The sequence below is a fragment of the Battus philenor genome, unplaced genomic scaffold (assembly GCF_028537555.1).
Source record: "Battus philenor isolate CCGP_79_NKW_IND1 unplaced genomic scaffold, ilBatPhil1.0.hap1 SCAF_2, whole genome shotgun sequence".
Taxonomy (NCBI): domain Eukaryota; kingdom Metazoa; phylum Arthropoda; class Insecta; order Lepidoptera; family Papilionidae; genus Battus; species Battus philenor.
Window position 1 is genome coordinate 6,436,240 of NW_027181682.1, and position 22,193 is coordinate 6,458,432.

Sequence of the window (22,193 nt, forward strand, 5' to 3'; positions counted from 1 at the left end):
ATAGTCGATTCCTTGGAGTAGGTGAATGAAAGAATTTTTCTTTATTAAAAATTTATTCAATGTTTCGTTTATATACATGAAGTACGCATCACAATGTTTTTTGTTTTATATTTAGACTTGTTTATGGTATAAAGTTATAATGATTAAACTTTGAAAGGCGTCTTAAACGACTGAACTGACTAGTTTATTTTTTATGTATTTGGCGTTTACGTGAATGAAATACTTTAAGCATTTTTTGAAATCAAAAAATTGTATAACGTATGTTTATTAAACATTTATCATAATTATATTTATATTGTCACGTCGTACATCGCTTAAGCCTAAACTTCTCTAATTTGAACTATATAACACTTTGTGTTTTTACAATACTATATTTAAAAAGAAACGATTTTATAACAATTTGTTTTAAAAATTTCGCTTTTACATTTATCCGAGGGAAATCTAAATTAAACATATTTGATATTTCTGTTAAAGTTATATGACCACTTCTCAATTACTAAAGATCCATTGCGTTCGTTACAAGTGGCTCTTCAGTTTACGACGTAGCTGCGCGTAGATCAAGCCTGCAGGTTTGTCTATTGGCTGATAAATGTGATGCCGTGGATCACCTTTGGTTACATTGGCGGGGAATTTCGACATGTCTATATTCAAATAGTGTTTGTTAGGCATCTCCATTTTTATCCACGAAATCTGTAAAAATGAATGTTTTATTTTTTACAATGACGTCACTAATTTGTCCGCTCGTCAATGGAGTATTAAAATGAATCAATTTATTTTATAGTTTGTAATTATATATGTTAATGTTTGGCATCTTTTTACATAATAAATGTGAAGACAAAAGGTTATAAAGCACCATATATAGCCGTCACCCGGGGTCATCAGAAATTTGGCTGAAAATTTTACCAGAAATTTTCTGTCAAAAATTATGGAAGCGGCTCTAATGATATCATATCATCATAGATAAATTAAATAAATGAAGATCTTCAGAGTGCCTATCTGTAAAATATAGCTATTTGTCTCACTCGAATGCTCGTCCGTTTGCTTACTGATATTTTATTCGATAAAACTAACTATCCACAAAATCCAACTCTTAACTTTTAATTTAAATCTGCATATAGAATCTCTGGTTGTTACTTATTCTAAATGTTGCAAAACTTAAGCCTACGTACTAAATTATTATATATATATACATATATATATATATACATATATATATTATTTATTATATCAATTCAAGATAGTTTTATATGTATGTTATGTATTTAATTATTTAATCATATATGCACTATAATAACTATGTAAACATTACTTTATGAAAGTGATCCTTTAAAGCTTATCACCGCATGCGATTGTCGTGTACATATGCTCCGTCGTTATTTTACGTTAACAATAACTTTTCATTCAGATAGCCTGGGCACATGACCGTTAGAATAATAAACAAACGAAGCTAATTGGGAACACGTATTATCCTATTTGCGCAGCCACTTACATATTTACTTAAATTAATGTTTTTAAACAAAATAATACTAAATAGAAAATTTGGTATTCGTTAAATTTGCATATTTTTTTTAAATCATTAAGTTTTTTTTCACTTTCTTCCTTTTCCTTTTTTTTCCTTTACTTGAGATACAGATAAAAAATCAGCAAAGCTTCTAACTCTACAAACTATTTAAAATAATAATAGTAGTACCTCGGGAACTTTTTCTAGCACCATTTTCTCTGCCTGATATAACGTATGCTGTACAGAGGGAGAGTAAACGCCAACATCAGGAGGTCCGGCAAATTTATCTAAAATTGCTTCTTTCACCGTTAACCAGGCGTTATCGAAGTCCGCCGTCCGCATACTATCATATGTCCATTCTGCTTCTACCACAGTACTGAAGAAAGATATTTAACATCATAATTTTCGTCGACAAAAGGATTGAAAGAAGCGCGGGTGGTAATACATTTATTTGTGTGTATAAAAAGCAATTACATGGATAATATATTTAATAACAAGGTGTATTATTATACTTGTGGAAGATTAAGGAGCAGGTGACTGGAATGTGTAGAGAAAGATCTCTAGAGTAGCGAAAGGATGATATCTTGGCAAAGAGCGATGAAGGATAGACCGAAACGGAAGATGATCGTGAAGGAGGCTAAAACTCACAAGGGGTTGTAACGCCCCAGGAAGGAAGTAGACCGATTAAAGGGGTATGTTTTATTACCTGAATATCCGCTCTGCAGCGTCTGCAAGGGTAGTATATTCGTCTTGTACAAAATCCACGAAAGCAGACTGTGTCGTTTTCAAAACTCGTAATCCGCTCAATCCGGATTTAACTACGACTGCGTCTATAGAAATATATAAAAATTATCGATATAAAATCGAAGTACCATTTTTCTCGATAAGTGTGATAAACAAACATCTTTATTGATACAAATTGTTTAATTCTTCGTAGTTTAATTTACTCACCGTGTCTCACTTGAGATACTTCGCACCATCTCGTGGCAGTCGGTGAAAAAATAAAAGCATGATTATGAGCCGTGCCTGCTTGAAGTCTCTCCCAGGGATATTCTACAACACGACACTTCGCCTCGCCGACTTGCTTGTATGTGTACAAGAAGTGATTAACTACTACTGCGCCAAACTCTTCTGGGGTTTTCACGCCGTGCTTCTTTGCTAGTAAATAAACGGTGTTTTTTTGCGAATCTGTCGCAACAACGTCTTTATTGTCTCCGAGAACGTACGGTGATTCACTAGTGAGTTTCAATTCAGTCGATACGTCGTATTCTCGGATGGCGTGATAGTCTCGATCTCGGTACACGTGCAGAAGCTTAATGCAGTTTTTACCATAGCCATGGTCACTGAGCTCAAAGCGACCACCCGTGTCTGTGGCGGCGGTGGGCGCCGCACGGGGACTGCTGCCACTCGCAACAGTGACAACACCATCACCTCCACTTGTATTGGAAGGTTTCGCATAAATTCTACAGCGGGATAAACACAAAAATGCATTAACATCATGAAATATTTATTAAAAATAATTTTTATTGACTTATATCACAATGGATATTTAGCTATTCTGTACCTGTTTGTACTAGTCCACGGCATTTCAACGGTTTACTTTATTTTGAGTGTGTGCAAAAAACAACGTCGGCTCATGTAGCCCGGGCCGAGGAGACTACGATAAGAACCGGCCATCCCCACATTTATAAGAGTAACCCGTGACCTGTGTTATCACTGACGAGCACGCGCCTAATGAGAACTGAATAATATCATGTCTATATTTGATATTTACTGTGACGTATCACTGATACTGGGTCCATATAAAAGAAAAGCTAGGTTTAAAATTGACTAAATTCTTTTGTAATTAAAATGTATAATATATTACAAAGCATACAAACATAGCTAATCAGATCTCATTTAGATTGATAGTTATACAGGTCATTTGGTTAAAGATATAAAAGCTTAAAAGAGAATATAAAAGCTTAAAAATGTATTTGCATTTGTCAGCAAGAAGTTGTTACACCTAATTCCTATCAACTAATATTAAAGATAATCACTCGAGAATATATTACGTAACTTTATTTTTTCTGTTCAAATGCGACAGGCCAATAACTTCTGGCTGCACAAAAACTGCAGGGACACGATAGCAAACAACCATTAGTTTTAATATATAGCAATCCGAATTTAGAAAACGATTTATCTTACTTTCGTTATTTCTTATTTCGCAACCATTGATTTTTTGGTAGGCGGTACAAACGTTCATTGATAGCAAGCTTTACGTTCACTCCTTTAAAGCTTTTATGTCTGAATGATCATTATTTTTGACTTTTAAGGGCTGTTCCACCACTAATTATTATGCTCTGCCTTAAAGTAAATATGTAGATAATTTTAAAACATTAAATAAGTACTTCAAGTATAAAATAAAAACTTTAATGATATTTATCATATTCACATCCTTTTATTCGCCTTAACGTTGCAGAATCAGTAATTTAAAAGTGCACTAACTGTTTAAGAGGTAACCTCTTACCTCTTAAATTTTCGTTAGTTAGTTAGTGCACTTTTAAATATAATTAAACTATACTGAAATCTCCGGGAAAGGTACAGTGTACTTTAATTATGTAATATACTAGTATAAATTAAAAACAATTGTAAGTTAAAATATAATTAAAATCTAAACACCACCACGTCAAACGTTCGGAATTAATGATATAATATTTAAAAAAGATAACTTTTGATTTAGATTTTAAATAGGGTATTAATGACTGAAGAGTCTATGTATTAATATGTTATTAAAATAACACTACGTGTTTATGAGGATATTTTGAAGAATATGTTATGGACTATTCTCAGATTTGAATGCGTTTGGAAATCACTTAGCCGCGTATTTTAAGTTGAAGAACGCCATTATAGGAGAGCACGATTTTATAGAATTTAGTTTCTGTAAAATTAAGCTCTTCCGGGATTTTCTTGTGTCCTAGACAAAACATAAAGATTTGAAGGGATCTGGTTATGTCATATTATGTCATGACATGGGTTCAATTTGATATATTAGTTTTAACTAAGCGTAATTAATAAAAGTTTTAGCGTGTTCAAAATTTTTATTTATCATTTTGTACTCTGTCCTATTTTCCATTAAATATACTTTAAACGCACATAACACTATATGATTAACTTATTCAAATAGAACTATCAACCTTATTATTTTAAATAGGCTATTAAAAGTTTTTTCGAACCTAATAAGATAATACATAATTTCATTACGCATCGTGCCGTTAGTCTACCATGAAGTATATGTAAGTGTTCTAGCTGTCCTCCACCTACTTAGCGAACTTAATGAACGACCACTAAATCCCTCTTGTGGATGGAATTTCGTAAAATTCGTTCTCAACTGACTTTTACCCGGCAAAAGGAATATTCCTACTAAATTTCAAATCTATAAACTTTATGGTTCTACAGATATTGTGAGAAGTCAGTACATAAGTGGAAATCTCTTATATGTTAGTTGCAAAAAGGACACACCCCCGACATCAAAATTACTTTTCATTAGCACATGTATGTACACATGTATCGCTATCAGCTAACGCAATTTCTGAAATCGTGAATAACTTAAAAATCTTTTTAATACAATAATAATATATAGACACAGCTATCCTACCTAAAAACTATAAACTATAAACATGATATGATCGTTAATTGAGGCACGCGTCACTTGTTCCACATAATTAACTTTGTTTATCGAGAGTTTAACTACGTTAACAAACTCACATTACATATAGCAAGTACGTATGTATATTGTACACTAAGGTACAGTAATTTCAAAAAGTAGAATTTACGTTAAAAAATAATTATTTGCGCATCCTCTCCTCTATTTTAAATTAAATGCCAGGTAAAAACAATATTAATTTTTAATGTTAAAATGCCGAATTTATGCAAAAAATTCGATTAATAAGTAGATATTTTAAATATATTTTGTCACATATATGCCGAAAATAAATACGTAATTAAAATGCACATTAAAAAAACAATATTAAGTTTGCCCCTGTATATATGTCACACATATTTGAAGCAATAATAATACACAAGTTTTAATTAAAAAAAAAACCAATTACGTTCATTCACCAGTTCCAGCCAGTTCCACAAGTCCACTTAGTTTGCTTAAAAAACAACGTGTTATAAAATAAATGTATAACATTTTATTTTAAATCAACCCGAAAAAATTTAGATTATACTGCTCAGAAAAGTGTTCTATAATATATATTATATATACAGTGACATGAATATTGGGTGGAAATTACATATGTCAAAACTTTTAAATGGCATTGTTGTATTAATATTCTTTTATTGTTACTTATTCTAGCCGCAGGTTTTCCAAAGAAAGGTATGAAACTAAAAATAAGTAAAATGGGCCTTCGTATAAAAAGTTACTGTTAATATAATAAAAAATCATAAAATAATCTGAGTCAAAGTCATCGTCGTCAGTAAATATATTTATTGTCCAAAAAACAAAACGTATGACGATGTGAATTGCCCTTGACCCTAACTATTAAATCGCTAAAACAAACAAGGTCATAGTTTATCACATTGAAAATAATATCTCTCTATATAAGTCCTTGCAATTCATTCTTCTTAAGGCTTATTTGTCTGTGACACACCGTTTTTAAATCATCCACTGAATAACCTTATCTGACTTTACACATTCTACCTCCCAAAGACTAAAACTATTTTGTGTAATTTACAGATAAGACCAATCACTGTGGCGATCTTTGGCCTATGTCTTTCAGAAGACGACAAATGAAGTTACGTTGATTTGAAGGATTTCTTAAAATTTTATTGGCTATCTTCAAATATATCAGCGCCGCAAATTAAACAACTTCTAGCCCTATTCTGTTAATTGCAAATCATACAAAATATACAACTACTTTACACCACGTACGGTTATTTTATGAAAAGTTACTGCAATTTTTCGTTATTCTGGTTTATCATATACAAGACAATTACATTTTTATTTTTATGCACTTAGTTATCCGCCCTGGTACATTAAAATTTGAGTGGTACAAATATTTTATAGACGCATCGTAAAATTTTATTACTTTTATTTTTTATATAGGTCAAATATAATATGTTACATGTATCTACAGCAATTTTACGAGTTAGTAACTGTGCCACGATTACTGCCTGCTCTTCTTCGGCCAAATAGATACTTTCTTGTTCTAAAATCTTATTTACGAGTGAAAGATTAAGTTTAAGAGCAGCATTACATATTTCAATCACTAGTTTACTGTTGATAGTACTAAAATAACAAAACAAAAATTATAATTTAAAGTGAGTATACATAAGCCTGCGTTGGAGTTGAATCTATATAAATTACCTAAAATGAAAATTTGTATCCGAAGTGTCTTAATGATAATTTTAATGTTTCCCGTTCACAATTTCATAAAATTTCAGTAATAAATAAATTAATAGAATATTAAACATGTAATGAAATAATACATTTATAATTAAATATAATCAATTTCTCATCCCTTTCCAATCCACTTTACTGTAGGATGCCACCAGACACATTTAAAAATCAGTTGTGTCACAAAATCAACTACCAAGAATAAAATCGATTTTTCCAGAGCTTGTCGTCATACCCCACCCGCGCATTTTGCGCAAGTGTAGATATAGCAAATGAGAAAACAAGAAAGCTAAACGAGCTTTAGTTACGAAATAACGTAGCATCACCGGGCGGCACTAAGGCGGGCAGACAGTTCATAGTAATGTATCGATATATATGTATCGATATAACTAAAATATATACAATGAGTTATAATTAAGGTATTTAAATTGTGAATATATGAAACTATTAAGTTGTTACAACTCAGGAATTATACTAGCTTGTGAATGAGCACTATTTTTTCTTTCTTTTTTTACAATACGCGTGTGTGATATATCTATATCGAATCTAACGAAAGTTTTAGCTGATTGTATTTAATATAGATCCTTTACTTGTAAAGTTATACTTAATTTGAGATTCTACAATTGACCTATCACTTATACATTTAACATCATTGTACAGTTGTGTCGTGGTACACATTATACTCGTACGTGTCTACATGTGTACGTAAGGTATGTTACTTAACTGCTTAAGCTGATAATATTTTAAAAACATAATTTCATTAATTTTTTTTATTGCATCTTACTCATCGCTTATAATGCTGTTTTTTTCTATTTCTTATTTTTATATTCGTAACTATAAAAATACATATATGAGATGTCAATGAAAAACCTTCCTTTTAATGTATATCGACAATAATGATAGATTTTTATGTCATCTCTAGACATCACTGTAAATGACGAAACGTTGAATCGGTGAAGTGAAGTGCGCAAGCGCGGAGGGCGGGCGGCAGCGTGACGCGAAGCGTACTCAGCTGACGGCACTCTGCGTGACGCTCCTCCACGCAGCCACAGCGTACGTTCTACGGCTCTCGTTCAGCACGGAATGCCACGCGTTCGCTACCAAAACCCTTTTATTAAGTGAATAAGTGTTTTATTAAAACTCTACACATGATGGTCCGAAGAAATGGCCGTTACACAGTAAGTCTACGCGGTTTTCGCGACTTCGCTTTTGGGAACAAACCACCTGACGACGGTAAGTGTAATACTTTGCCAATATTCAACCGCAATTGTTCTAACCTCAAATCGTTTGAATACCGGTAAATATAACAATGTCCGTTACATACTTTCAACATATTTAGATATTGTAAAATTCAATACATAACATGCCGCAATAGCGTAATGGATTTAGCAGCAGGATATTACGTGTATGAAAAGTTCAATGTTTAACGCGACAAATTTTACGGCCTTAAACTAACTAAATATAATATTACAGATAAACTTATTTATTGGTACAAATAAATTATTATAAAATTATAAAAGTAACACAAAGTAAAATAAATAAATTATTAAAAATGTAATATTCTTAAAGAGTTTTAAACGGATAGAAAATGTCTGGTGAGAAAAGTAATAAATTAATGTGAAATATTCATTGACATATCATAACTATGAATCTTTCTTTTAAAAAATAAACAGATAACCGGATATTTTAAATTTTCAATGCATTCCAATTCATGGTTTACTAAATACGATATAATAGAATAACTAAAAAGTCATCGATTATTGTTACGTAATCTGTAGTCTAATAACTATTCTTTATTCATTTATTTGTTAAATCACATACAATGCTATAGGCAGTTAAATATACATGCAGTCAATGAATAAACCTTTAAGAAAACTGCAAAAACTAAAATAAGTTTTAAAATTTTTATTAAAATTTTCGATGAATTTACTTAAAGCTTAACTATTCAATAAGACAATTTAGTAGTTATAAATACATATATTTCACATGTAGTGCAATAAACAATCATAACTGAATCCTTTCAGCGAATTTTTAAATTCACCGAATAACCAACTACTTTTAACACAGAAAACAACATTACAAAACAATTGTTTCTGTGAATTTTGTGAATAAATGTATTGAAACAAAAATAAATTTCTTCGAATGGAAACATGCAAGTAACAAATTCTGTACAAAATTATTTACGACATAAATGGTCTCGTTTCCTTGTATTACATTACTCTCAAAAGAATAGTGGGATTTTTATTAGATCATATCCGGGAAACTGGTAACCTGTAACAGCTTTATTTTGTAATTATCTTTAATTAAAAATGTAATGTTTACATTCCCCTCTTTCTTCATCCTAGATGGATGTAGCTAAATTTTAATAGACAAAATTAATTTTTTGATATCAGAATTTTTAATAGTAAAGGTATATCGAATAATCACTACAAATATGTGTACTACTTTAAAAGTAAATTTGGTAAGTTAACTTTCGTTGTTTTTTCCATAATAACACAATACATAATGTATTCACGGAGTGCGGTTTACGCTTCTAATTTACAAACATTATTTTATGTCAATTTAGACTAGAACCACGTACTAATTAAAAGACTCTTGCTAAATACAGTAACATTACTAGAATATTAAGACAAAAGGCGATTTGAACGTATTAGTGTAACTCAATAAAAAATAAGAATATTTTTCGTCAATAAAAAGTCAATAATACCACTATTAACCAAAAATTTTAACTAAAAAAAGAATTACTCATTTTATTGCAGCCTTATATGTGACAGTTTTTAACTAAATCTGATCTATGCAAAAGACATTATAGATATCAATATATTTTCGGTAATAGAATACGTTTTCGTCTGATATAAAATCACGTAAACCATTTTTAAAATACAATGTTTACTTAATACTTTTTACAGAAAAACAAGAAGAAAAGCCAGAAGAAAATTTATCTAATCACGAAGATATTTTTTTAAAAAGTATAATCGAAAGCCCCGATTTTGAAAGAAAATGCGTAAGTAACTAGAGCGATGTAAAATAGTTTTCAAAATTTGTATACATTAAAATAATTTATTGTTTACTACCTGTCCCTGCAATTCAGGGCGATCACTTTATACAAACTGATGAAGCATGAGAGTAAAAGCTTTTAAGCTTTTTTTAAGTTTTATAATCTCACCATTTAAAAGAACTTATTGTAATATTATACGACAATATCTTTTCATATTGCTTAAGATAAATTCGTTTTCTATAGTAAGAATATGTTTATAATAAAAGCTTTATAACTTTACAAAAAATTTAAGAAGAAACCTGATGCATGGGGTTGCTTCAAATGTTTTTCGTCATTTGTAATACACGTGTGATAAATCTAATGCTACTGACAACGGCAGACTACAATAACCACTAATTATTAAACGTGAAACAAATTCTGCTATTTCGTTTAAAGTATTATTAATACGTTTTTACTTACGCCTGAATCTATTTAAATTCGACGCCTGTTTTTAATTTTTACTTTCGACGTTCTTTTCTTTTGTTATATAAACAAAAAAAGGTGTTTTAGTGAAAAAAGTGCAACACAAACTCTAGAGTAGAACAAAACCTTTTTGCAATTGCATAAATAGCATTTCATAAGAGGAAAAAGTTCTAGTCTATGTGTTTACCAAAAAAGTCACGTACAGACCCCGGCGGTAAATATTGCACAGGACCTTTGGAAAGAGACAATCGGCTAATTTCGGCTTGGTAAAGCCTTATCTCTGTCACACGAAATACAATGACTGACAAAACAAAACAAAATTATCTCTGTCCCACACTACCTATGTGACGAGTGCGAAAATAAAAAAAATATATGTCTAGAGAGATGAAAGTTCCACCCTGGATCCTTTTTCTTAACATCAGACCTCTATTTTTACTAATGAAGCACTGTACATAGAATAACTGTAACAGCGACTAGCGCAAAATGATTGAATCACCCAAGTGCGAAATGAAGTTGAACCAGTAAAATGAAAGAAACCATGCACGCAGCTCTACAAAGTATTGTTAATGTTCGTAGAGGCTACCTGGCGTGATTTACTAAAATTTATTGAACGAAGATATTAAATTTTCCATAAAAGTCTTAAAACATTTTTAGTCGTGTTGTCAACAATGTTCCACCCTAACATAAATAAAGTATTTCACCTAATTTAGCGGCGCGTATAACATCGCTAGACTAATTCACTAGATAACTTCCAGGGACAGTCAACCCTCAGTTTATAATAGTTTTAAACGGAAAAGCCCACCCAAATGCTAACCGCAGAATAGATTCGTTATAGTATGTTTTGCGCAGCCACTTCATAATAAACGATGCGAGCGCGAAAGTATCACAACATATAAACACATTTGATTAGAGTAAAAGTGTTCCCTTTTTTATTTTAACCATATATCATAAACATTTTAAAAAATTAATTAAATATTATTTTATTTACCTGTATTTCATTTATTTTCTATTATGGAATGCACACAATTTATGCCCTGATGGCTTATTTAACTTACCTAATCATACAAACCTACAAAATTGAGAAAGGCAAACTTTCATGTCGTGCGAAATCGGGCAAATGAATTATAAATAATAACTAACGCAAGACTTCTTGGGCATGAAATATTCGTTATTACAGGTATAACTTCTGTATGTACAGATGATATGTGAAAGCATTATGTAAATAATGCTTTGATATAGTCTTAACAGATTAGCCGTGGATATCATTTTCAATAATCACTTCATCATTTATATAGATTATCGACAGGACGACTTGATTGAAATATTTTGATTGAAAATAAATTCTAAAGCCATTAAGTTATATTTATAAATTAAAAAAAATATTTCCTACAAATTTGCTGACATATAAAAAAATAAATGTAAAACTTGTGGCTGTAGCGAGAGAATTTATGTACAAATATTAATAACGAGTAATTTAAAAATTTGTCTTGTACAAGAAAAAAAATTAACAAATACAATGAGGTAAAAGTGCTCTTTCTCAATTATATTCTGGTTGTCGACAAATGTTTAAAATGCTTAGTCAATTATACGCCTCTCGTAACGAAAACAATTATATCCAGATGTGTTTGTCATCAATATTTAGTTTGCAACCGGATTGTATTAATACATAAGCTTGGAATAAATTTGAAACCTAAAAAAATGTGTCATGATAAACTTTGCTACACAAATATCAATTTATTTTTAAAAATAATTAAAATTAATACTTTATGATCCAGCATAATTTTAAAGAACAGCGAAAAGTTATTTTTGTTTTACAGTATCTATCAAAAATATTTACATAGAACGACGTAATGACTAACGCATAAATATTCTCAAAAATTTTCTATATAATATTTATATCATTACGTCTACTGCGTCCATACTATTTTCACTAACAAAATAACTATATTTTTTTAAAAAAATCGATGTATCAATTATCATTGGTGAAAGTCAATATAACCACTTCAATACAAGTTCCTAGATATTTTACTTTTTATATTTACTGTGGTATTCTAAATTCATGCTGAAAATCAACTTTGTTAATTCTTTGTACATTAAAGAATTTAAATATTTTATAAATATGCTAAAAATTTCTTGGTTTCATAACACTCATACATCAGTCACATGTATAAAATAAATTAAAATCTTTTAGATATGCATTACATTATTTCTTTGTCTTTTGATTAAAACTAAAAATGAAGTTTTTTTATCTGTACATTTTGAAAGCATTGTTGACAGCTACTCTTTTCATCTTTGTTCCGCGAAGCAAACGAGTTTACTATTACTTGTTTTTTATTGCACATTCGCCTTTACTGCACTGTAATAACTTCTAAAATGAAATTACACTTCAATAGGCATATTACATTATGACTAACAAGAAAACCGTTAGTGAAATCGACTTGGATGGGTGTGTACAATCTTAAAGAATAATAAACTATTTTTTCTTTAAAAAGTCTTTAAATATCTACAAACTAAAATTTAACATATTTAGGATAATTTTTGTTTCAATATTTATTAAGAAATGCAATACTTTTGTTAACAATGTTGAGTTTTAATTCAAAAACATTTAAAAACAAGTGCCACGCCTCAAGCTAGATTTGTTATTTATAGGTTTTCATTTCGTATAAAGTTTTCATAACAGCAAGTATTAATGTTGTAGTCTGTGGATTCGGAGGAGGATTTGATCGTAAAACCCGTCTCCTTGGATAACGTAAACATAATACGGTCGTTGAGTGAATATCGAGGTAATAACATACGGACTATTGAGCAAGCAGAACTCGCTATATTGTTGTCCCGAGTGCACTTTAAGGTAAGGATTCGTATACAAATATGTGTCATTTAAATATTCCTATTCAGACAATTCAAATATATACATATAATACGGCGTGAAATTCCAATAAAGCTATTATATCAAAAAAATTATTAGTAGTTTCTTTAAAATTGACCCAAGTAAATAAATTGGATTTGTTTAATGGTGCCAAAATAATCTAGAAGCACCTGTTTTAATGTGTTAAAGAAGTGATTTATGTTTAACAATATTTTTTCAGGCCCTTATAGATGCTCATGATCAAGTTGGAGCGATCTGGCTGGAAAGAGGTTCAGGCATAGATGAGAAATCAGCTCAAAAGGATAACAGTGAACTACTGGGAAACATTGATAGAGGACTTGATCTCGACTTAAACGGAGACATGCCGATAGAGACTATAAAAGTAGTAGGACTGAGAAAAGTTCCTGGCCAGCCATTGGGACTAACTGTGAGTATTAAAAATTCACAAATATTTTTTAAAGAATAACAATTACAGGCTACACAGACATGTAATTAATAAAGATGGGGCATGCAATGCACTTGTGCTTGAATTTGTAGGTAGGCATATTATAGTAGGCACTTTTAAATCTAAAAATTTCAAAGCTGCGAATAGGTGAGCAAGATACTTAACTATACCTGCTTGTACAAATCAAATCACTAATTACATCTGCTTGTGTGCAGGTAGACTCCGAAAACACTTAATTTTAAATTATCAATTGATTATAAGGCAACAATCATAATTGCTTAGCCAAATAATAACCTAAGTTTAATGTGCAACTAAATATTATCAAGTAGTATTTGCTCATCATTATAAATACTATGTATTTTTGTAAATATTCACTAGTGATTTCTACTCTGGCAAGTATTCACAAAAATATAATGTGAAGTAATATATTAAAAAATTAGGGTGTACTTTCTTTGTTAGAGAATGCAGTATTTCCTACTAAACATATTAAACCTGCAAATTTTTATTTATTATATATAAGTTAACTTTAGTAACTTGATTATCATAGAAATAAAAAAAAACATTACACTTTGTGAATTAAACCTTTCTGTTTATTTTATATCAAGCAGAAAAGCTTTAATAATTAAATAAAATTACTTTATGACATTATTTTGTAAATTTCACATAGAATCTAAAATTTTTGCTGTACAAGTGAAAACTAAAGTCAAACTAGAGTCAAAATATCCTTTTTTAAACATTTTCATCAATTTAATTACACATTTAATCACCCTATCATTTAAATATATACGGGGACACTAATTTATTCTGAAACCTCAAAATGCCTCAACAATTATTGCCTTAATTCAATGGATAACTAATCAAATGATGTACAATTTTACTAATTAAAACAATTACCAAGATAGCTCTGTTCAATGACATTATTTTAGAACAGGATATGAGTACTGTTACATTCTAAACTTCATTTCCACACACTGGTAAATACAAAAGTATGAATATAATATTGGGTGTGCATAATAATTATAAAATTGTGGTTCAATCATTATAAAATGTATTCAATTATGGTATAAGCAGACTTTATGCAGCAAGCATAAATATGTAGATTTTATAAAGCAAAACTTAAAAAAAATGTATTTTTATTTAACTACAAAAATGATTTGTTTTAGGTAACCACTGATGAGCATGGACAGCTGATAGTAGCCAGAATATTAGCCGGTAGTGCAGCAGCTAAACAGGCTCTTCTTTCAGTAGGTGATGTTTTGTTAGAAGTTGATGGTGTACACATAGATTCCGAGGACCAACTTAAAGAAGCAGTTTCCAAGCCCAATGACAGAGTGACTTTGAAAGTGGGGCCAAATTTAAAGGAGAAGAGTTCACAACTGTCAAATAAACTGAGTGTGGGTACTTTTTAATAATTAGTTTTAAATTTATTGCCTATGGATTCTTTTCATCATACATTCATACTTCTTCCTGTGCCTCTGATAACAAAGAATGGTCAATCTATAATAATCAAAGAATGTCTAATGGCATAATATTTGCTAAAGTCTAGTCTAGTCTGTTACAGTCTTGGCTAAATTCTTGACTTCCATATGTGAAGCTTTTAAAAAAAAGACAAAGGATTCTAAAATGAGTCCTACCTTCATGGCAAAAATGTATGTGGAGCATAAAATAACTAATATTTTCTTTTCCCTTTTCATTGTTTTAAATATTAGTATTGCCAATATTCTTTTATATTCACCTGTACCTTGACTCCTACTAACATTTAAAGTTTTATAAAATAAAGCACTGATTGATAATTTTACTTCAGCATAATTCACTCTATGAGACAGGTAGTGCCTACTGTTGGGTAATTTGTTAGATTATGTAATTCTGATGTTATGAAAAGATAAAATAATTACCATACTTCACCCATATTTTCACTATAATTAAACTTTGTAACTCCTGTATAGTTGTTACAAATGGCAGATTATTCTAAATGACACAAAATAGATAGGATTTTTTCCCGTTTTTCCGCCTTCACTCAATTATTACATTGTGCTGTTTGATCTAGTTTTACATATATTGCCAAATGTGCGAAATGTCTGAACATATTATATTTTTATATATGTGTATATACCAATTATAAAAAATATTAATAGGTATGGGAAACATATGGTCCACCAACATGCATTCTGTGTCAAGTCTTATTATTTTTTTTTTTTAAATTCGTGAGTCCTCAAAATATTTGATTTTCTTTTTTTTGAGATAAGATAACTTTCTTTACTATTTTATAGAAGTACATTATATTATTATTAACTACATACTAATTAAAACAATGACTAAGGGTTTGATAACTAATAATGTATATTTTTCAGTGTTATATGAGAGCGCTTTTTGATTATGATCCAAAAGAAGATACATTACTTCCATGTAAGGAAATAGGATTACCATTCAAAAAGGGAGATATTTTACAAGTAAGTCCACATTATTAAAAATTACACAAAATATACCATACATATTTAATATTTATCTTAGCTAATTATTATATCAGTACTGTAGATTCCATGTTTAAAATTAAATTGGTATTATAACTTTGCACAATATATTTTGCCTTTGGGCTATTATTAGAAACTAAATATGTTAATTTAGTTATACTTTAATTCAGGTTATTATTCTTTGCGTAAAAGAATATCAAACGCTATATTGTAGTTAATGATATATCTAAACATTTAATTTCTATTCAATTTTAATCTTATTAAAATATATTTTAGGTTTCAGATCGAAAGGATCCGAATTGGTGGCAAGCAAGTCATGTTGAGAAAACAGATGTTGTCGGCCTTATTCCATCTCCGGAATTAGAAGAGAGAAGAAAAGCCTATGTGCCTCCTGAAGCAGATTTTGTCCATAAAATAAGCATCTGCGGAGCGAGGGTAAGGAATCTTCAATTCCCATATTTTACAAAGACATTAATGTATGTGATATACCACCATATAACCATTTGCTTAAGCTATTTTTCGTATAAGTAAGCAGTGGTAGCATAGCGACAGAGGACTGATACTTGCGATCGTGGATTCGATTCCTGGAATACTATCTTATACAATGCACACTTTGCGCTGTATTTATGTAAGATTGACACTGATTACAAATTTCTAACGAATGGGCAGCAGCGACAATACCATACCATTATACCGCTCTGCGATCGTTCACCTGCCTACCAACCGTTGCTATTATGGTATATCTCCCATAGATATCTTTGGGGGAGGCCTATTGCCTTGCAGTGGGCTCCTATCATTTGACGAGAGAAATTTATACATGTTTTGTTTACCATTATGATCTTTTTTGCTATTGAATTAAAAGCTTTATGACATTGCTAACAGATTTTCTAACTTAAATCTCCTGTGCTAACCTAGGCAACCATTTTATTAAATATACACAAATCTCTCATTCTTTACATTCTTAGTATTCCTTCCAAGCATCGCCATTTACCCCTCATCTCTGTTCCCTAGGTACCACAATTTGTTTCTTATTTTATTATCAGAGTACACTGGACTAATTTTCTAACTTACTTTTACTTATAACTTTACAATGTCTTTTTATATATTTAATTGTAAATTGTTATTTCTTTTACAATTGATAATTCTTATTTACAAACTTTCTTGCTTTCTTACTATCAGCTACCAGGTGTAACCTAACCTAAGCCGTCGCTTGACAAACGAAGCAGGACACCTTTCGTACTCCGATCGTCTTTTGCTCTTCATGGCCGCGTCCTTGACCAGTTGGGGTCAGCCCTCTCATTACCCACCGTCCGTCCCATGCCTCCGTCCACGCGTGCGCTTTCAACCAATACAATTTCACACTTTTTCCTTTCACTCGTACTCTTTTACTCTTAACGCTGATGGAGAGTCAGATCTTGCGACAGTTTCGAGGGCAGACCGTGAGTCAATATGGCGCCTTATTGCGCCGCCCGGCTCTATCTGGAATACACTGAAGAAACTGCCCAGCTGCCGTCAGAACATAAAATTAAAATTGTAAATGAAAGTAAAAATAGGCAAGTAAATAGATTAATACATATGAAAATGTATACCTAGAATACACCATACAAAGAAATTGTAATTTTTAAGGTATGAAGAAAGAATGGTTGGAATATAAAGAAAAATGGACAAGAAAGGGAAAGAAAGACGAATTGTAGAAAGAAAGAAAGAGAAGAGAAGAGCGCGAAAATAAAAATATTACATGAATAAATTATTAAATAAAAGCAAAGTCCCTGTCCCACAATAGATAGGGGTACGAGGGGTCCCTATAGCGGGGGCCATATAAAGAAAAAAAAATATCGTTGACTCCAGCATCGCCAGATACATCGTTTTAATCACCTCCGGTTTTAGGCCCCAGACACCTTCGCCGCCAGACACAGCTGACGATAAAGGCCCTGGGTCTTCCTGCCCACGTTCTTATTATGGCTAACGTACGCCTTTCATCAACTAGCCTAATATTCGGACTGCCTTAGTTTGACCAAGAGGTTCGCGTCCCATACTTGGTAATGACGGTACCGCAAGCATTGGAAACTTTTGACTTAGGACATGAAAAAACTGCTTTGAACTTGTAAGGTTAATTTGATTTCATAACATTGTTATATTTTTATCAGATATCGAAAAAGAAGAAGAAATTCGTGTACGAGTCGCGGTCGAGCGTGCAGCTGGAGGGTGCCGAGCTCGCGCTGTACGAAGAGGTCGCTCGCACGCCCCCTTTCCTGCGCCGCATTCTTGCACTGGTCGGTACAAAAAGCGTCGGCCGTCGGACGCTCAAGAACCGAATGATACAAGAACACCCCGATAGGTTCGGCGCTGTCGTACCGCGTATGTATACACTGTTAACATATATAAAATGAAACGAACACTAAATGAAATATACGGTTTTGGGTTATAAGGTTAATATATAAATAAAATAGCAACGGAGAAAGTATACCGCCTTGAGGAACACCAGCATAGAGATTATACCAAAATGATGACAAACCATTAGTTCACACCGATTTCTGATGCTCCTGAAAACATATTATTCATCACATTGGATTATTTAGCGACCACTTCATTGAGGAGACTGTTAGAAAATTTGATAGACACTAGTATCAGATTGAACTTACCTGTAATGTCATCTTTCAATTTAAATCTGCTATGAAATTTTTTAACACAAATGATAAGAGAAAATGCCACCATTCACCTATTAAGCAAATCTCCAAACCCTTAACTAAAGCGCTTGTCAATTCAAAACATTACTGTGACGTATTTAAGAACGAATTTAAAAACAATGATGTAAATAAGTTTAATAATAATAGAAACCAATCAGTGTATATCTTCTCATCAATTCATTCCCTATTATCATGTTAATATTTAACAATTTTTCTTAATCTTTACAGACACATCACGTCCTCCGCGACCTTTGGAAGAAAACGGCCTATCTTACTGGTTTGTGTCGCGCGATGAAATGGAAAGGGACGCTCATGCAGGCCGCTTTTTAGAATATGGCGAGCATAATGGACATCTGTATGGAACACACCTTGACTCTATAAGAGCTGTTATTAAAGAAGGTATGTAAAACCAAGAGCTAAATTTTAAATTTTAAACAAAAACTTAAAATAATCATGCAAGGCAAATAATATAGTCAAAGTAAGGTCGAAATAAGTGCTAGGGTCATTATGGAGAGCTTTGAGCATATGTCTTGCAGTAGGCATCTATAGGTTGAAAAGAAAAAAAACTATACATTGACCCCTTTAAAGATTTTACACCTATAACCAATCATATATATAACCGATTTCAGGTAAAATGTGCATATTGGACTGTGCACCACAGTCATTGAAATTGCTTCACAACAGCAGTGAATTTCTCCCGTACGTGGTGTTGATTGGTGCGCCAGGCATCGAACAGCTTCGCAACCTCACATACGCGTCCAACCGAAACTTAACGGTGAGAATACAATTAAAGTTTTAGTCATTGAGGTTAGCACAATTTGTTGGAACTGTTAGTCGATATTTTATGAATTCTGACAACCCCGACTATTATTTGTATCAAATAGCTGTAGTGTTATATTAAAAATAGTCTTAGCAAACAAGCTTGAGCTCGAACGTTTTTTATTAATTAGTTATAGCATGATATTGTGATAAACTTTTGGTTAAAAATTTTGGAGTGTAGAATATATTGACATATTTCCTCCTTTTTTCCAAAATAATGTCAGGCCTCGTTATTTTATTCAAACTAATAGACAGTGACAATAAATTTTAACTATACTCTTCAATTACACATGAACCTTAAGGGAAAAGGCATTAAATCATATATTGGAATCATATAACACATAATAGTTATTCTAATTATTATTCATTATTTTCACTTAATCAAATATAAATAATATGCCTATGTGAAAGAAATTTTGAATTATGTAAATCGACAATTATAGGTGTTATTACCGTTTTACTGCAATGTTATTAGATTTTGAGCAGCTTAAATTTTTTTTTTTTGTAATCATTTAAAAAGTGCATGCAAGATGCTCGTTAATGTACTGTATGTGTATGCATGCCTCGTGTAGTTCGACCGGCAGAGCTCAATCCGGTACAGTTCAAGGCGGGCCCGCACACTCGAGTCGCTTGCTTCTCTTTACGAGGTAAGTTTTTTAAATAGCTATTAAATGTCAAATTCCATTCATTTGCGAAAATGGACGTAATCTGAAACTTATTATTTAGAATATTAGAAATATAAAGAATGTACAAAGTATTTTACAACATCGACAGAAAGTGTTTCTAAATAATTCATATATTTATGTTAAAACTGATTTACAATAACAAAATAAATAGCAAAAATATCTTATTATAAAACTTCAAATATTTATCATCTACTTGATGTGGATCCAACTATGGCATATTCATTGTATTATTAATTTTAATTTCATTTACTGGCCCTGATATAAATTAAAATAATTTAAGTATGACTGATTAATATTTTAATGGTTATACCATTCAATAATATTTCAAAAATCACAAGATTATTAAATATTTACTAGAAAAAATATTAACAAAAGCTGTATATGTTGTATCAGTGTATTTTTAGTTTTGCGCCAATTTTTGTAGTGATTCTTTTTAAGCTCGTCTTTTTACGCAGGAGGAAGATATGAAACAAACTTTAGAAGATAGTGCCCGTATCCAACGAACTTATGAGAAATACATCGATTTAGTTATAACCAACAACAATATAGATACAACATACTCTAAAATTATGGATGCGCTACATTCCCTCTCAACCGATCACCAGTGGGTGCCAGTCAGCTGGATTTATTAGTAATTTTTAAACAATATTGGTTTTAATGAGGCAACCATGGTCTTCCCTGCTAATTTTGCATATTAACATATGGTAAAAAGCAGCCTTGTAGCTTACAAAAATATTTTGGTAAGGAAACACAAATCATCATATAAACATAAAATTAATAAATCCAAGTATTTTATATTGGGATAGTATAAATAAATCAGCTTTTATTCTAATGAAAAGTAATCTTAATGATTACTTTTTTCCTTAAAAAGCTTGCCTTTTTATAAACTAAAACGTTAGATATTGCTAAAATATTTGTTATTACCAGTAACTATATTACACTTCATACTATAGTACTTTTAAAATATTCGAGGTTACAATAACCACGGGTCACAAGCAATTACCATCAATAGATGTTTATTTGATAATTAAAGTTGTATAAATAAATGTTTATTAAACCATGGTTTTATTTGTACTGTATGATTAAATATTGTAATAATTTTATTGCGTTATATTTAAATTAAGATGTGTGAAACGTCAAAATATCTGGGGCGCCTATTATCATGCCCCAACCAGTACCAATTATTGAATAAATCATTCCATTGCTTTCATTATACTTCTTCATAGTCATCACATTGTGTTTATATATCAAATTGTTACCACTACATGTGTAAACATGATGCATTCTACTAAATACCCCTGAGCAGTTACTTGCTTTATTATTTACTAACATTTTCAATGATTAGATAGGGAAATAAAGTTTCAAGATTTAACATCCCACCAAACATTTACTTAGTTGTAAGGTACTGTGGTGTGTGGTTGACAAATATTCATAATGTATAACCTATATTGACTTTAATAATTAGTCGTTTTACCGCAATATACACACATATAGCTTAAGTCATGTTTGCATTTAATTGATGTTTAAAGTGTGCACCATGACTAGTCGCATTATAGATTTATAAATATCTTGACAATGATAGAATTTATTTTATTATTTACAAAAGCATCACGAAGCAACATAATCACAAAAATCTTAGGGACGATTTTTTTTTAATATATTTTTTTAATTAACCAAAATCTCAGTAATCAGTAATAATTTGTATTAGGAATTTTTAGAATAGTTCATTTTATGATCTTATCTAAGATAAATAATGGCATTAGGTAAACATCTTTATCACGTTAAAATTTAAGTTATGTAGTAGTTTTAGTTATGTAATTTTAGCTTATGTTTCATGAAGAATCTTACATTCCGTCCATATTTTTTGTTGTTTAGCTA

At 30.9% G+C, this 22,193-nt stretch overlaps 2 protein-coding genes across 2 annotated transcripts; one reads left to right on the top strand and one right to left on the bottom strand.

The window, feature by feature from the left end:
• Nucleotides 1-63: 63 nt before the first annotated feature.
• On the bottom strand, nt 64-3,155 carry Uro (Urate oxidase). The gene is made up of 5 exons (XM_068764941.1): nt 3,066-3,155; nt 2,453-2,964; nt 2,208-2,331; nt 1,691-1,877; nt 64-690 (listed from the first exon to the last, which is right to left on the bottom strand). The coding sequence occupies exons 1-5, from the start codon at nt 3,086-3,088 to the stop codon at nt 517-519; spliced, it is 1,020 nt and encodes a 339-aa protein (XP_068621042.1). The 5' UTR covers nt 3,089-3,155; the 3' UTR covers nt 64-516.
• Nucleotides 3,156-8,029: 4,874 nt separating this feature from the next.
• Nucleotides 8,030-22,166, top strand: vari (MAGUK p55 subfamily member vari). The gene is made up of 12 exons (XM_068764809.1): nt 8,030-8,114; nt 9,791-9,885; nt 13,040-13,189; nt 13,428-13,634; nt 14,816-15,046; nt 16,004-16,102; nt 16,400-16,558; nt 18,271-18,481; nt 19,039-19,209; nt 19,440-19,585; nt 20,202-20,276; nt 20,771-22,166. Exons 1-12 carry the CDS (start codon nt 8,030-8,032, stop codon nt 20,945-20,947), a joined length of 1,806 nt encoding a protein of 601 aa, XP_068620910.1. The 3' UTR covers nt 20,948-22,166.
• Nucleotides 22,167-22,193: the final 27 nt, after the last annotated feature.